Genomic DNA, 16,292 nt, shown 5'->3' with positions numbered 1-16,292 from the left:
ATTTTCTTAGCACGAAGATTTTGCAGAACAAACTGACTTTCCCCACATAAATAATGTACGGAAAATAGGGTGACCAGACAGCAAATGTGAAAAATCAGGACAGGGGATGGGGGGTAATAGGAGCCTAGATAAGAAAAAGACCCCAAAATCAGGACTGTCCCTATAAAATCGGGACATCTGGTCACCCTAACGGAAAGTAAGTGAGACTTTTTATCTACAATTCCCCAATGACAGAAAAGTGGTGAAGTTGGATTGAAACACTCGCCTTTTTCCATTGCAACCCCACCCTGCCGCACCGCCTGCTAGCTGCCCAGGAGAATAGGTATTCCACGTCCTGCCCTGGGCGGGGGCTGAGCTGGAGGGGAAGGGGCGCCTGTAACGCAGCAATAACAAAATCAAGCCCATGACCAAACACTTGCCGATCAGCTGTAAAACTTTCCACCCAGAAAGCAGCACGTACCCAGGGACAACTCGTTTGTTTCTGATCTAGCCAGGTGTCTCCGTCTATTCGGCACAAGCGACAGAGAAGCTTTGGGCCCGATGTTCCAGGATCTGAACACAAGACAGTGTTGGCCCCCGGCGGGATCTCGTTCAGAGGGGTGAGGGGCAGAGCATCACGCCTACCCAAAGGGAGCGACGCATTGTTTAAACCGGGGAGGAAAGGAAAGCTGTGGGCTCGGGTGGGGTTTGAATCTGGCACCTCCCAAACCCAGACACATACTTCTAGACCAGGGGTAGGCAACCTATGGCACACGTGCCGAAGGCAGCACGCGAGCTGATTTTCAGTGGCACTCACACTGCCCAGGTCCTGGCCACCGATCCGGGGGGCTCTGCATTTTAATTTAATTTAAATGAAGTTTCTTAAACATTTTTAAAACCTTATTTACTTTACATACAACAATAGTTTAGTTATATATTATCGACTTATAGAAAGAGACCTTCTAAAAACATTAAAATGTATCACTGGCACGCAAAACCTTAAATCAGAGTGAATAAATGAAGACTCAGCACATCACTTCTGAAAGGTTGCCGACCCCTGTTCTAGACCAACAAGCTAGCCAGGAAGACAGGGTGCTGGTGGCTTTTCTGAATGTCCCCCAAGCCACACTGAGACGGACGCTACGTATTAATGTGCTCAGCAGAGGCACAGGAGGGTTCCCGTGCATTGGCCTGACACCGGGAACACAGTCAATATCCTCGCACCAAAGGCGTCATTTACATCAAAACCTGCAGCCGCGTGGGGAGAGGGAGACTAACTGGCTGTTGAAAGCAACATTTCTCAGTAGCCTAGTAGATAGTAAAGGCTAAAGAGTAGATCTGAAGTCTCCCTAGCTTGGTAAGCCATAGCCCGGAGCTGGAGAAAGGAGACTTTTGTGCTCTGGCAGACCAGGTACCAGCTCCTGCCGACGTTCTCATGTGAACACTGACACACACATGGCTAGGACCAGTCTGGCTCAATGAGTGTTAGATTCATAGACGTTAAGGTCAGAAGGGACCATCATAGTCATCTAGTCGGACCTCCTGCACCTCGCAGACCACAGAACCTCACCCACCCCCTCCTGTAACAGACCCCTCACCTCTGGCTGAGTTACTGACGTCCTCAAATCATGGTTTAAAGGCTTCAAGTTACAGAGAATCCACCATTTACACTAGTTTAAACCTGCAGTGACCCGTGCCCCAAGCGGCAGAGGTATTAGAGTTATGAGACTGTGCTGAGACGTTATGGCAGGCCTGTGAGTTGCTGCCGGCATTAATCTCACCTGTAACATCTGTCTCCCGTATCGTCAGGTCATCTTTGAGCGTTTGCATTGTGAGCCTCTGTGCCAGCGTAACTCAGCAGAGGAGAGAGGCGTTAACTCGTGTGAAATGCTGGTCTCCAGCAGAAGGTGTTCTGCCCTGCCCCACGAGGAGACCCAGCAACGCCAGACAGATGATAGTGGAACGTTACAGAGGACGAAAGTTTGTGTTGTTTACTCTGCTCCCTCCCCCCATGAAGAGGAGACGTGTAAGTGAATCCCTCCCCTCAGCTGAGTTTGCAACTCGAAGCAGCATGGGGGGAAGGGAATAAAAACCCCTAACAAGGAGGAACTGGATCTCATTGCTGCTTGGACTCCTCTGTGGCTAAGGTTTCTAGGCATAAGCAAGGGATCCCCAGCTGCTTAGCCTGGGTTTGCCCTAAAGGACGTACAGAGCTCACTTATTACAGAAGCTTCTAGTACTTTGTGAAAATTCAGACTGGAACTCATTTATGTATCTACCTGCTTTAACCTTGTAAATTTCCCTTGTTTCCTTTCCCTAATTAATAAATCTCGAGACCATTTACTGTAGGATTGGCTACAAGCATTGTCTTTGGTGTGAGATCTAAGGTGCCACTGACCTGGGGCGAGCGACTGGGAGTAACCCGAATATTGCTGTGATCTTTGATGTAAGGGATCATCTATCACAAAGAGAAGCTCACTGGGGTGGCCAGACAGATCGGCGTACCCCCGGGGACTGTCTGTGACCCCACGTGAGGGAGTTTACACTTGATAATTGGTGAAACCGAAGTATAGAACTCACCACCAAATTGGGGTTTGTGGGCTGGTTCTTAACAGTCTGCGCTGAGGTTGGGACTCGTGCCCTTGAGCCATTACAGGACAGTTTGACAACTTTAATTATAGGGTCCATATACACAGAGAATAATTTGTGCTTTTGGTTTCCAGCGTTGTTCAGAGCTTGTTGGTGTAGGGATGTGATTCTTGCTTACGGTGCCAGCAGGCTGCATCTCTCTCCCTCCTGACCGGGGGTTTTTCAGGCTGCAAAGTTCCACACCTATATTGTAATATCCTCAGCAAGCCAGTCTGCCGGAAAGGCCGGTGTCTGCACTTTGCTCTCTCCCCAAAGGCTAGTGTATCGGCTGCGGTTATGTTACACCCGACTCTTCGAAGCAGCCCCATTTATTCTTAGGGCGAAAGCGTTACAGAGAAGTCTCGTGGAGACAGCCCCTGGAGAGACCTGGCCACTCCGCAGGGACCAATGCACCTCCCGAGCCTTCGCAGCGACTCACACAGCGTTGTCACACCAGTCGGGGGCGTTAGGCAGCTGGCGCAGGGCACAGGGGCCTTCGGTTGGCACGGTTAGAGCATGGCCCAAGTCCATCTGGCCAGCCCAGAGCCCAGCCAAGCTGCAGTGAACACCGTGGTCTGGCTCTGTCTGTCTCAGTCTGACCTCCTTGGGAAGGTCCCAGGTGAGAGCCCTGTCTCCCTGCAGCAGCCGGCTCTTACCTGGCACCTCACCCCTTCCCAGGCCTTTGTGCTCCAGCTGGGGTCTTTGCTCAGCTCCCTGCGGAGGGGCTGGGAAATCCATCTTCCTCGGGGGCGCTGGCTGCCAGGGGCCAATGTCCTGCCGACTGGATTTGCCAGTGACTTCTCAGATCCTCCACTGATATAGGGTCGGCCTCGGCCAGTCCTTTTTAATGAACCATCCCAGCTCAGACAGGTGGGCGACATGCACACCTAGGCCTCTTGGCCTGCCCTGTGAGCAAACAGTCCTTCTGTCCTCCCGCCCCCGCACTGGGTAGTCAAGCACAATATAGGGGAAACTGAGGCACATATCGGCTTAATAACAATATTACAGTAAATTCCCACTTTGTCCCAACACCCGACCCACTGCCCGAAAACCTCCCATTGCCCCCAGCTGGGACCTGGTTAGTTGTCTAGGGGTCAGCACTGCCGCTGCCCCAGTGATCTTGCCCTGTCCATGCAGTGAGCACATTGAGACGGACGAGGGAAGGTCACCCCTCTTCCCACCCAACGCCCTACTTTACCAGCCGCTGCAAACCGAGGGGAACGTGGCAGCCGGGCAGAAGCGCCAATATCCCTGAGATCTGGGCATGTTCTGCTCTCGGGGTGGGCTGACCAGGAACGGGGCTGCAATCCACCCCAGGGCACCTGGCTTCCCTCCCCCAGCTGCAGAATGGGCTCCTGTGCTGTACCCAGGGTACAATCCAGACCAAGGAGTAGCTGTGTCACCCCGCCCTGTATCCTGGGGTGCTCTTTACACGGCGTTGCTGCTGTGGCCTCCAGTCCTGCCCTGCTCACAAACAGCCTCCCGCATGCAAGTCACTCCCAGCGACGTCTGTGTGTGATCTGCAGCCAGCCACAGCCCGGCTCTTCCCAGCCTGGGTTATCCTGCAGGGTGACCCAACACACCCCCAGTCCTCAGATTTCCCCCAGAAATGTACGTCCTGCACTGCCAGCCCTCACCTGGACAGTACAAGTATATTAAGCCTATTATTACTGAAAGGGACAATATCCCAGCTTTTAAATAGATATCCAGACAGTTCAGCGTAACACACTGGATTAGCTACAACAACAAACCAAGGATATTAGCTACAAAGAGAGCGATTTTCAGTGAGGCCCAGCAAGGAGGCGTAAGAGTCAGACATGGTCACAAGAAACATAAAGATAAAACAGTTACAGGTGCCCAACTTCACAAACTCTATTAGAGTCAAAGCAAAGTTGTCTGGCCAGGTGCCTCCAGCAGTCTCCCTGACCAACCCCTAGAGGTCAGGACGCCGCCCCCTGCAGAGTCCAGCAGCCGCTTGCTTTGTCTTTTCCGGTGCAGAGAATGCGATGGGCGGGGGGAGAGAGAGGGGCGTCTGCCCCTCCTTTTCATAGTCCTGTCCCCCCATCTCCAGCTGGGAGCCTGACGACAGGCCGCCTGTGAGGACGGGAACCCTATGCCGCTTCTTTGCTAAGATGTAGATTTTTGCCCCTGCCCAAGAATGGGCACTGAGCAGGTAATGGCCCATGGGCCTTGCTTACACCTGGCCGAGGTGTCGGCTTGCCCTGAGGAACTGGTTTGACCGCTCCCCAGACTTCTCTGGAAAACCTGCTTTTAGTCCTGATTTCTGCTTGTGTTTATAGCATCACATGTCAGGCTGCTCCATGCACTTTGCCAGGCTGTTACTGATCAGCAAATGCTGAGTTTTTAAACGCCTCCCAAGGCATTCCTCGTGCAAAGCAGTGTGCAGGGTGTGAGCACAGGGTGTATTCTGTCACAGCTCCCCACTCGCAGCATGGCCCATCGCGAACGCAGCATCGTTCTAAAGGGAGACGCAAGCAACGGGCCCCTTATGCAGCCAGGGACTGGTTTTGTGGGGGCTCTGGTTTGCTTGAAGTGGCTTGACTCAGGGTCCAGGGGATATTGTGTCTGAGCCACCCACGGTGTAAACTGTAAGTGCTGTAAAGTGTGCCGAGGAGCTGGGGAAAGAACCGTTCAGCTGCTTGAACCAAGCCACATGGTCTTGTGGTTTCCAGCACTGCCAAGGTCTCCTCTAAAACAACATCTGGCAGAAATATTTTCCAGCTGGCTTGTTGGTCTAGGGGTATGATTCTCGCTTAGGGTGCGAGAGGTCCCGGGTTCAAATCCTGGACAAGCCCACTTTTGATGGTCGGGGATCTGCCAGAACGAAGCAATTTCCCCCAAGAAGAGAAGCTTGGTGAAAAGGAGGAATTTTATTCCCTAAAATCCACGGCGCTGCCAAGCCACATCCCAGCTGGACGCGTTCGATTAACGTTCCTCCGTCGCACTTTCCTGATGCTCAATAGAGCCAAATGTTTTGGGGTCTCCTCCTGCCTGGCCGATCTTAGAGCAAAAGCCACGGGTGGCCCTTGGAGTCCCTCAGGGCCTCCCCCAAGCTCCCCCCCCCATGTTGCTCTGACACCCCACACTGCGGGCGGCTGGTTTCCATCCCCGGCTCCCCTACCGTTTCTATTTGGCTGCCAAAGCCGAGCCGATCTCCTGGGTGGGAATGTTTCAGCTGGTGCCAGTTAACACGCAAAGGAGAGGCGACCCCATAAGCCGTGATGTGGCCTTGGAAGCCAGGTTTGGGCACTGCTGTGCTATACCTGGGTATCATAAGGGTCCCGCCGCGCTGGGCAGCCGCGTGCCCCGGTCTTGTCCCCGCCGCGCTGGGCAGCCCAGGCCCCGGTCACGTCCCCTTGGCGCCGGGCACCCCAGTGCCCCCGTCACGTCCCCACTGCGCCGGGCACCCCAGTGCCCCCGTCACGTCCCCCCTGCGCCGGGCAGCCCAGTGCCCCCGTCACGTCCCCCCTGTGCCGGGCAGCCCAATGCCCCCGTCACGTCCCCGCTGCGCCGGGCACCCCAATGCCCGCGTCACGTCCCTGCCGCGCTGGGCAGCCCAATGCCCCCGTCACGTCCCCGCTGCGCCGGGCAGCCGCGTGCCCCAGTCACGTCCCTGCCGCGCTGTCCCTCTCCCCACACTCCGTTTTGGTGCCACGCACAGTGTGGCCAAGCCTGCAGCAGTCTGGGCACGTGCCGAGCCCGGCGGGATGGGAGAGGAGGGGAAAGACGGCAACGGGAAATGTAGGCTCCAAATCTCTCCTGCCGCGAGACCCTGGCGGTGCCACAGACCCCAAAGGGAAGGGCTGGGACAGGGTCCGAGGGGGAACGCGCTGGGGTGCACGGGGCAGGACGCCCCTGCCGGGGCTGCTCCGTCTCCTGGCGGAAAGGAGGGGGGCAGCTGACAGCCGCCCACTGGGATGCCTCTGGATTCACGGCCCCATGACCACCTCCCTGAGGCCCTTCCACCCAGCCCCACCCAGCAGCTGCCAGCCGCCCCCTGCCCTTTCACCCCCCGGAATCCCCTCGAGTCCACACAATCGGCTCTCGGCTGCGCGGCCAACAAGATTACCCTCTCAGGGGGCTTAGGGGACAGGAGGTAAGGGGCTTAGAGCCCCTAATCCCAAACTTTGTCCGTAGGAAGCTCAGGCTTAATGCCTGATCCCCCCATGAGCCCTTAAGTGGCTTGTCCCCCTGGGGATTGTATATTAGAAGGGGGGAGGGAGCCAGGGCAGGCTCTGTGCAGCGCTCCCGGCCGGCAGGATGTCGGGGGAAGAAGACTTTTACCTCTTTGAGAACGTCTCCTCGGTGGGGCCCTGGGACGGGCCCCAGTACCACATCGCCCCGCTCTGGGCCTTCTACTTCCAGACGGCCTTCATGGGCTTCGTGTTCTTCGCCGGCGTGCCCCTCAACGCCATCGTCCTCGTGGTCACCATCAAGTACAAGAAGCTGCGGCAGCCGCTCAACTACATCCTGGTCAACATCTGCCTGGGGGGCTTCATTTTCTGCTCCTTCTCCGTCTTCATGGTCTTCATCTCCAGCTCCCAGGGCTACTTCATCTTCGGGCGGCAAGCCTGCGCCCTGGAGGCCTTCCTAGGCTCCGTCGCAGGTAACGCAGGGAGAGGGCCTCATGGGCGAGCCGGGAGGGGGTCCCAGAAGCTGAGGGCTGTGGTGTGGGCTCAGAGGGGTTGCCGGGGGGCACTGTGTGGCATCAGTGAAGCCAGAGCCGTTTGCACCAGCTGAGGATCTGCCTCTAGTTTTTATTTGTTTCCCTCCTTCCCCTGCCTGGGCCACAAAGGGGCCACGCTCCGCAGCAGGGGCTGCTCTGGGGACGAGAAAGATCCGAGCAGAGGCAGGAAGCGCTGGGCAGCCCAGGGGTGAAGATCCAAGCACACAGCTGCTCTGGACTATCGGCACCCGTGATCACAAGCCTCTGACTGCCAGGAGCTGGGAATGGGTGACAGGGGATGGATCACTTAATGATTCCCTGTTCTGTTCATTCCCTCTGGGGCACCTGGCACTGGCCGCTGTCGGCAGACAGGAGACTGGGCTAGATGGACCATTGGTCTGACCCAGTCTGGACGTTCTTATGTTCCTGTGAGCACAATTAGGCAGCTGATTTCTTTTAACGCTCAGGCCTGAGTAGAACAGAATGGGGTGGGCCGTCCCCGGGGGAAATCAAGAGCAACAGTGGGGGACGCTGGCGGGAAGTGAGCGGGGATCGGGCCCCCAGGCTTAGGGTGTTGGGCCAACCTTCTGTGGTTCCCCTGGGATGCCCGCATGACCTGCGGCTCCGGGTGGAGCTGGGAACTGGGAGGGGGGCAGGGGCGGCTCCAGGCACCAGCAAAGCAAGCACATGCTTGGGGCAGCCCATTTGCAGGGGCGGCAGGGATCCAGCCTGGGAGCTGAGAACCAACAGGGGGCCCTGGGAGCTGTAGTTCCTTGGTTAGCTCCCTGCCTATAGAGCCAGCCCTGGAGCAGGGAAAGACCTACATTTCCCAGCATTCCCTTGGCCACTACCAACTGGAAAGAGGGGGAGGGAGTGAGGAAGCTGAGACCTCATGCTGCAGCCTGCCCTGAATGGAGAGCTGCACTGTGAGTAGGGATTCCATGTTTTAACATTCAAAAAATAGGACACTCCACAGGGAGGGAGGGTAGCCCCCCCCCGCCCCCATCCACTCCCTCCGACTGCCCCCCACAGAAACCCCAACCCATCCAACCCCCCTGCTCCCTGTCCCCTGATCACCCCCTCCCGGGACCCCTGCCCCAACTGCCCCCCAGGATCCCACCCCCTATCTAAGCCCCACTGGTCCTTGTCCCCTGATTGCCCCCTCCTGAGACCCGCCCAACTTCCCCCCTAGGACCCCACCCCCTACCTGTCCCCTGACAAACCCTGGGACTCCCATGCCTATCCAACTGCTGCCTGTCCCCTGACTGCCCCCCCGAAACCCCTGACCCATCTAACCCCCCTTTCTCCTTGTCCCTTGACTGCCCCCCCCGGAACCCCCTACCCCTTCTCCAACCCCCCAGCCCCCTTACCGTGCCACTCAGACCAGCGTGTCTGCCTTCGCGCAGCACCAGACATGCGGCTGCATACATGCTGCCGTGCTCCCCTGCGGAGCCACAGCGCCCCCGCCCCCCGACCCCCCCCCCCCCAGCACCTGCCTTCCAGATTTGAACACCTCAAAATTCAGGAGCGCTCAAGCTCAGTTTGGGCGGCTGTTACTTCATTTCTCCCAAATCAAATATACTGATCCACTGTAACTTGCTGTAGAAAAAGTAGGATAAAATTGAGCAAGAAATGCTTCCCAGTGGTTATTAGGCCTGGAATTGCTATTTTCAACAGCCATTGCCTTTTTTCTGTTTGTTTGTTTGTTTGTTTGTTTAAAAGGAAGACAGTGATATTGCATTGGCAAATTCCCCATAGAAAGAAAGAGTGGAACAAAAGAATAATAAAGGCACCTCAACTTTTCCTCATTTATGTAGGACAGTCTTATAATATGCATCCAGATATCGTCCAATCACACAAGCTGAAAATTGTTCCACTTTACTGCAGTTCTGTAACCATATGGGAACCAATCCTGTCTGTGTTCTGTGCACACCCAAAATTCCTGCTGAATGACCCGCCCTGGGAGCAAGTTACCAGTGCCCCAGGGCTGCGGCGGAAGGAGGGTGCAGGGTGCGGGGGGGAGAGCCCAGGGCTGGGGCAGCAGGAGGTGTGTGTGGGGGGCAATGGTGGGGGGGTAGGGGGGAGCTCAGAGCTGGGGCGGCAGGGTGTGTGTGGGGGGGAGAGCCCAGGGCTGGGGCGGCAGGGGGGTGCAGCGAGGAGCCCAGGGCTGGGACGGGGGGCAGCCAAAAAATTTTTTGCTTGGGGCGGCAAAAAACCTAGAGCCGGCCCTGGAGGGGGGTAGGAGAAGAGCTGAGGAATCTGCCAGGAGAGGAGAGCAGGCACCCCCATATTCCCAGGGAAGCCCCAGGGCGGGCAGGCCTCTGCAGCCATCCTGTCGCTGTCCTTTACTGCATCTTCTCCGGTCCCCTGCAGTGCCAGGCATCAGAGCGGGCGCAAGCTCCGGATGCATGGCAGTGTCATAGCTTCTGAAGGGCCCAGCACCCGCGAGGGGCGATTTCCCACTGCCTTCACCGGCGGCTGGACAGAGCCAGTGCAGGGGGAGCCCTGGGCAGCCAGGCTGCAGTGCTGGGAGGGGCGCTGCGCTAGGCTGCAGAAGACCAGGTGACCGTGGCAGCCTCGCAGATCCAGTTGCAGGATCGGGGCCGGAGATTTTCACCTTCCTTCACAAACTGGTCCCTGGGGTGAGCAGGCTGCTGTCACTGCTGGCTTCGCTCCAAAGCCAAACCCAGAGACTTTGCCGCGTTCCCCGGGTCTGGCGGATGCTCCACAATCCAGGGGGATGAGGCGAAAGGGGACAAAATGACTTTCCAGGCAGCCTCTGCTGCGACCTGTCCCCAGATAAACTCACCCGGCTCCCCAGCCCCGCTGAGATGTGAGAGGAGTTTCCGTCAGCTGTTTCCCCGGGTCGCTCTGCCTGCAACAAATGCATGGGGAGAAAGGGCCGTTCCCCTGCCCCCCACCAGTGTCCAGAAGCGTCTCTGGCGGGGAAGCAGGGGGTCTGGCTAATGGGGAAACAGGGGAAACATGGGGCAGAGGTTCAACAGGCCAGTTCCACATCGGCTGAGCTGCTCTCAGCATCCCGCCCCAGGAACCCAGGACACCAGCGAGGTGGGTTCGGGGGTCCCTGGGGGTGCTATCTGGGCGCAGGGCGGGGCTGAGGGCGCAGGGGGATGCTGGGCTCTGGGGCTGTATGAGTTAATCTCCCTGTGCCTTCCCCAGGCCTGGTCACCGGGTGGTCCCTGGCCTTCCTGGCCTTTGAGCGCTACATCGTCATCTGCAAACCCTTCGGGAACTTCCGCTTCAGCTCCAAGCACGCCCTGATGGCGGTGGCGGCCACCTGGGTCATCGGCATCGGCGTCTCCATCCCGCCCTACTTCGGGTGGAGCCGGTAGGAGCTGGGGTGGGGGCTGGGGGCCGGGGCGTCCGAGAGGAGAGAGGGAGCTCCTCCCGCCAGCCGCCCCAGTGTGCCCTGGGCCTGCCTCTTTCCGGTCCCTTTGCCCAGCCTCGTGGCATCGCCTGGCAAACGCCCCTGCCAAGAGGGAGCAGATGTGGGGGGCCTCCCTAGCCCCATGGCACAGTGCCTGGCAGGCTGACCGGCTAGCCAGCTCTGTAGGGAGCTGGTGGTGTGCAAAGCCGCTCGCTCCGAACGGGTTCAGAAGCAGCGTTGCCAACCGCCGGCTTGGCGCCCCGATTTGGTCTGATCTCTGGGCTCAAGCTCAGGCTGGGCAGGGCACGCGCCGGCCCCAGGAAGCGTTCCTGACCTGAGAGGTCAGGAGCCGCCAGGCCTCAAAATCTCATCATTCTGATTCCTCTCTTGCTCGCACATGGCTGTAGTAGCCAGGGAGCAAGGAACCTTCTCCCACCTGCCGGTGCAATAGCTGTGCTGCCGGGAGCAGAGGGGCTGCTTTCTGCTGGGGAACGAGCCACGCCAAACGGGGCGGGGGGTGGTTGGCCCTGCCCATCCCCCCGGCCCTGGCCAGCGGAGGTGGTGGGCTGTGCCGGCTGCACAAGGCCGAGCAAGCTCTGGGGAAGTGCTGTGCCCTCCGTCTTGCAGGTTCATCCCCGAAGGCCTGCAGTGCTCGTGCGGCCCGGACTGGTACACGGTGGGGACCAAGTACAGGAGCGAATATTACACCTGGTTCCTCTTCATCTTCTGCTTCATCGTGCCCTTCTCGCTCATCTGCTTCTCCTACTCCCAGCTGCTGGGCGCCCTCCGAGCCGTAAGTACCCGCTGCACAGAGACAGGACGTGGAGAGCCAGGTCATGCTGCCAGTTCCCAGGGCACCTGTCTGCTTGCAAGTGTGCGGTGTGCGTGAGACGGGAGGGCTGCACGCTGGCGAGTGTGCGGTGTGCGTGAGACGGGAGGGTTCACGCTGACGAGTGTGCAGTGTGCGTGAGACGGGAGGGTTGCACGCTGGCGAGTGTGCGGTGTGCGCGTGAGACGGGAGGGTTGCACGCTGGCGAGTGTGCGGTGTGCGCGTGAGACGGGAGGGTTGCACGCTGGCGAGTGTGCGGTGTGCGCGTGAGACGGGAGGGTTGCACGCTGGCGAGTGTGCGGTGTGTGTGTGTGAGACCGGAGGGTTGCACGCTGATGAGTGTGCAGTGTGTGTGTGAGACGGGAGGGTTGCACGCTGATGAGTGTGATTGCTTGGCAGCTCTGACAGTCTGAATGGGTTGATATTTTGCCTCTAGCTGTCTCTGATGTTAGAAAATGCTGGTCCGTCTAGTGAGGAGCGTGCCAAAGAGGCTCCCAGACAGACAGAGGGACGGAAGGGTGTCCTCCACAGAGCCCCCGCCACTGGGCCGGTTCAGAGTTGCTTGTCTAACACCCATGGCTGCAGGGACCGGTCCGTGGGCTTGGTCTGTAACACAGTCAGGGCCTGCTGCCCCCACAGGGAGAGCGGCTCATGCCAGTGGCTGCGAGCAGCCTGCTCTCAGGCTGGGGCTCGAAGGCACCGCCCCATCCCGAGGACCCGAGGGAGCGTGCGTTTCTGGTAACTCAATCCAGGGTGGACGGGGAGCTGTGACTCCTGGAGGAATCCCCCGGGTACGACTTCTCCCCGTTGGAGTCGGAGCTGGGGCCAGGCGAGCGGCGGGGAGGGAAATCAGACCTGCCACAAGGGGGCGAGGGACCGTCCGGCCGATCCAATCCTGGTTCAGCAGCCCCGCTCTCCAGAGCTACCCCGGTGGAGGAGGGGGCTAGGGAAGGGGTGCCTGGGAGCCTGCCGCTCATGCCCGGGGGCCCTGGTGGGTTGCCTGCAGGTAGCGGCCCAACAGCAAGAGTCGGCCACCACCCAGAAGGCGGAGCGGGAGGTGTCCCGCATGGTGGTGGTGATGGTGGGCTCCTTCTGCGTCTGTTGGGTGCCCTACGCGGCCATGGCCATGTACATAGTGAACAACCGCAACCACGGCCTCGACTTGCGCCTCGTCACCGTCCCTGCCTTCTTCTCCAAGAGCTCCTGTGTCTATAACCCCATCATCTACTGCTTCATGAACAAACAGGTGAGCGTTCCCTTCCTTGGCGTGCGCCATGGACCAGGCCTGCCCCGGCCCAAGTCCCGTGGGGTCCCTGAGAGCGGGGTCTGGAGCAGCCCAAGTCCCTTCCCACGTGCAGCCAGGATCGGAGCTGGAGAAGTGGGTGGTTGCCCGGAGAGGTGCATGGAGCCTGCCCTGGCAGTCACTGGGTCATGATATGAACCACGGGCCCGACCTCCGGCCTGGCTGAGAGCACGGGCAGGGCAATGGGGCTGTGCTGACGCCAGGTTCTGCTCGGGTCCCTGCTCTGAGTCCCCAGGAAATGGCTGGGGAGGGCTAGGGGGCAGAGGGCCTGGCCAGCACTGTGCGCGGGCGGAGAGCAGAGGGCAGGCAGAGGGTCTGCACCTAGGAGTCATAGAGTTTAAGGCCAGAAGGGCCCGTTAGTTTATCTAGTGTGAGGCCATCACCAGCCCCCAGACGCCCTCCGGGGAGCCAACGACTTCGGTCCTCAGGTGACACATCTGTCGTGAGCCACGGGCAGAAAACAGGGGAGACTGAGGCCTGGTCTACATGACAAAGTGAGGTCGGCTTAGCCACGTTGCTCAGGGCTGTGAAAAATGCCACGCCTTGTGCGAGGTAACTAAGCCGGTGTCAGCCCTGGTGTAGACAGTGCTAGGCCGCCGGTAGAAATTCCTCCATCAACCTAGCTGACACCTCTCAGAGAGGTGGATTTACCCGAGCTGATTAGGCGTGAGCTGCCCAGGCGATGCCAGCAGGAGACCCCACCCCATGCTGCTGAGGAAGGCGAGCCCCCCCCCCCCCCCCAGGTCCCTGTCAATCTGTGGGGAAATTCCTTCCCCATCCCAACTCTGGGGTCAGCTGGAGGCTGAGGATTAGCCAGACCCACCGGGCGGGCACTGAGAGAGAGGGTTCTCAGCAGCATGGGCCTACCCTGCCCGGTCTGCTGCTGGCAATGCAAAGACTCCCCAGGGGTCCATGCGTGTGGGCACTTCCTTGTGGAGCCCGCGAGCCGAGGCCAGAGGGCTAGCAGCAGCCGCCTGGCCTGGATGGGGGGCAGCGCAGCAGAACCCAGCCCCCCTTCAGGATGCTCCAACCCACAGCCAGGAGCAAGTGCTCTACAAAACGGCGTCCCTGTGTGTGTGGGGGGGGGGGGGGGGCTGCGAAGTCCTGCTGCGACCCTTTGATGCTGTGACAATGCTGCCCGTGGGAGCCAGCTGAGGTCACTCAATCAGGGTGAACTGGAAACAAAACGGGGCGGACCAACCCCAAACGCTGGTGGTTATTCCAATACTTAGATATTCCAATAAGTATTCCAATACTTGGGGGGAGGGATAGCTCAGTGGTTTGAGCATTGGCCTGCTAAACCCAGGGTTGTGAGTTCAATCCTTGAGGGGGCCACTTGAGGATCTGGGGCAAAATCAGTACTTGGTCCTGCTAGTGAAGGCAGGGGGCTGGACTGGACTCGATGACCTGTCAAGGTCCCTTCCAGTTCTAGGAGATGGGATATCTCCATTAATAATTAAAAAAAAAAAAATAGATTTACCTGCACAAAACAGCTTCTATAGTACCTCACTGGTTACTCAGAAGTCCAAACAACTCAGTTCCCTTAAAGTGCCCAGCCTCAGGCCTCTGTCCAGACACACCTGTCAGATATGATGATGATTACTGAAAATCTTATCTCATCATATAAAAGAAAAGGTTCTTCCAATCCCAAAGGATCAGCCACATACCCAGGTCCAATTATAACTTAGATCTTACCCAAAACACGCTATAGCCAATTCTTATTAACTAAGCTAAAATTTATTAAAAAAGAAAAGAGAGAGAGAGTTGGTTAAAAGATCAATATACAGACAGACTTGAATTCAATTCTTGAGGTTTAGATACCTAGCAGAGGTGAGCTTGTAGTTGCCAAAAGTCCTTTTAGAAATAGTCCAGAGGTTATAGTCCAATGTCCATATTCAGGGTGACTCCAGTCAGTGACTGGGGATCTCAATTCTTGTGGCTCAGGGTTTCTCCCTCTTGAAACCCAAAGCAGATCTGAGATGAAGCAGGATCGTGTCCCAGGGTTTTTATACATTTCCTGCAGCCTTTTGGCCTGAGAAAACAATAGGCTCAACTTTCCGTCTCCCAAACATCCTGGCAATTAGCACAGGGTAATTGACCCACTCATAACGTCACAGGAGCAGGTCTGCTGGGGGGGGCGGATGTGGTGGGGGGGCTGGACGGAAGCATCCTGTGGGCAGATGCAGCCCGGGGGCTCCAGCTGGACCACCCCGGCCAGTCTAACGGTGCAGGGGGGTGGCGCTCTCTCCCCTACAGTTCCGCGCCTGCATCATGGAGACGGTGTGTGGGAAACCCATCACAGACGAGTCCGACGTGTCCAGCTCCGCCCAGAAAACCGAGGTCTCGTCCGTGTCCACCAGCCAGGTCAGCCCCAGCTGAGGAGGCTGCGGCATCTCACGGAGCCCTTCCCAAGGGGAGCAGGCACCGGGCTCCAGCGTGGGCTCCGAGAGGAAGCCCTGAGGCCCCACAGCCCAGCCCCACGGCTGCGCCTCCGACACTGAACTGTAAATTTCAATTGGTGAGCAGGCCTGCACTCACCGACCCCCGATGGGAGGATGGATCCAACCAGCTGGGGAGAGCAACCCCACGCTGCCCCTGGGGGCGCCATGCAGCCCCCCATTGACTCTCCACAGCTGCTGCCCCCCAGGCTGAGTCTGCCCCTGGCACCGGCAGCACAGGGGCAGGCTGAGTGGTGAGAGGGGGGCAGGGCAGCTTTGCCTTCTCCCATCTTCCCCCCGTCGGGTCTGCTGACCGGCCGTCATTGCTCCTTCGTCCAAGCATGGCCCGGGACTGCTGACCCAAAGGAGACAGTCCCAGCTGGGAACCAGCACCCAGTGCTTGGGAGGGGGAGTGGGGCAGAGGAAGGGTAGAGAGGCAGTGTGTGGTCAGTGGTTAGAGCGGGGGTGGGCTGTGCATCAGGACTCCTGGGTTCTATCCCCGGCTCTACAAGGTGAGTGGGGTACACAAGAGGAGTGGGGTTTAGTGGTTAGAGCGGGGGGGGGCTGGGTGTCAGGACTCCTGGGTTCTATCCCCAGCTCTGGGAGGGGAGTGGGGTCTAGTGGTTTATGTGGGGGGGGGGGGGGAGGTTGGATGTCAGGACTCCTGGGTTCTATCCCCGGCTCTGCCACTGACTGACTGTGAAAGCCATTTGCACTTTCTGGGGCTCAGCTGAGAAATGGGCGGATGGAGCCGACCCTCTTCACATTGGTGAGGTCACCCCCCTGGCTGTCAGGTGCTTTGAAATCCCTTGCTGAGCGGTGCTAGTGTTGAGCAAGGCACCAGCTCTGCTGTGAGGGCAGCCGAGAGGGCACCTTGCAGCGGCAATTTCCTGCTCCCCTTCGGGAGCTAAGCCCGTGATTCTGGGGACAGGCAGCATCCTCTGGCCAGCGCTCTAGGGCCCATTCCACCACTGCACCCCTTTCCCCCTCTCCCTATGGAAATCAGAGCAATGTGGGGCTGGAAGGGCCCTCGTGAGGTC

At 58.5% G+C, this 16,292-nt stretch overlaps 1 protein-coding gene and 1 non-coding gene across 2 annotated transcripts; both read left to right on the top strand.

Moving 5' to 3' along the window:
* Nucleotides 1–5,351: 5,351 nt before the first annotated feature.
* TRNAP-AGG (transfer RNA proline (anticodon AGG)) lies at nt 5,352–5,423 on the top strand. Its single transcript has one exon. It is a non-coding gene; the product is annotated as a tRNA-Pro (tRNA).
* A 1,465-nt stretch (nt 5,424–6,888) lies between these two features.
* Nucleotides 6,889–15,193, top strand: OPN1SW (opsin 1, short wave sensitive). The gene is made up of 5 exons (XM_065405728.1): nt 6,889–7,234; nt 10,475–10,643; nt 11,310–11,475; nt 12,518–12,757; nt 15,071–15,193. Exons 1-5 carry the CDS (start codon nt 6,889–6,891, stop codon nt 15,191–15,193), a joined length of 1,044 nt encoding a protein of 347 aa, XP_065261800.1.
* Nucleotides 15,194–16,292: the final 1,099 nt, after the last annotated feature.

This window comes from Emys orbicularis, chromosome 1, assembly GCF_028017835.1.
Source record: "Emys orbicularis isolate rEmyOrb1 chromosome 1, rEmyOrb1.hap1, whole genome shotgun sequence".
Classification (NCBI taxonomy): domain Eukaryota; kingdom Metazoa; phylum Chordata; order Testudines; family Emydidae; genus Emys; species Emys orbicularis.
This window is presented reverse-complemented; position numbering and strand designations above follow the sequence as displayed.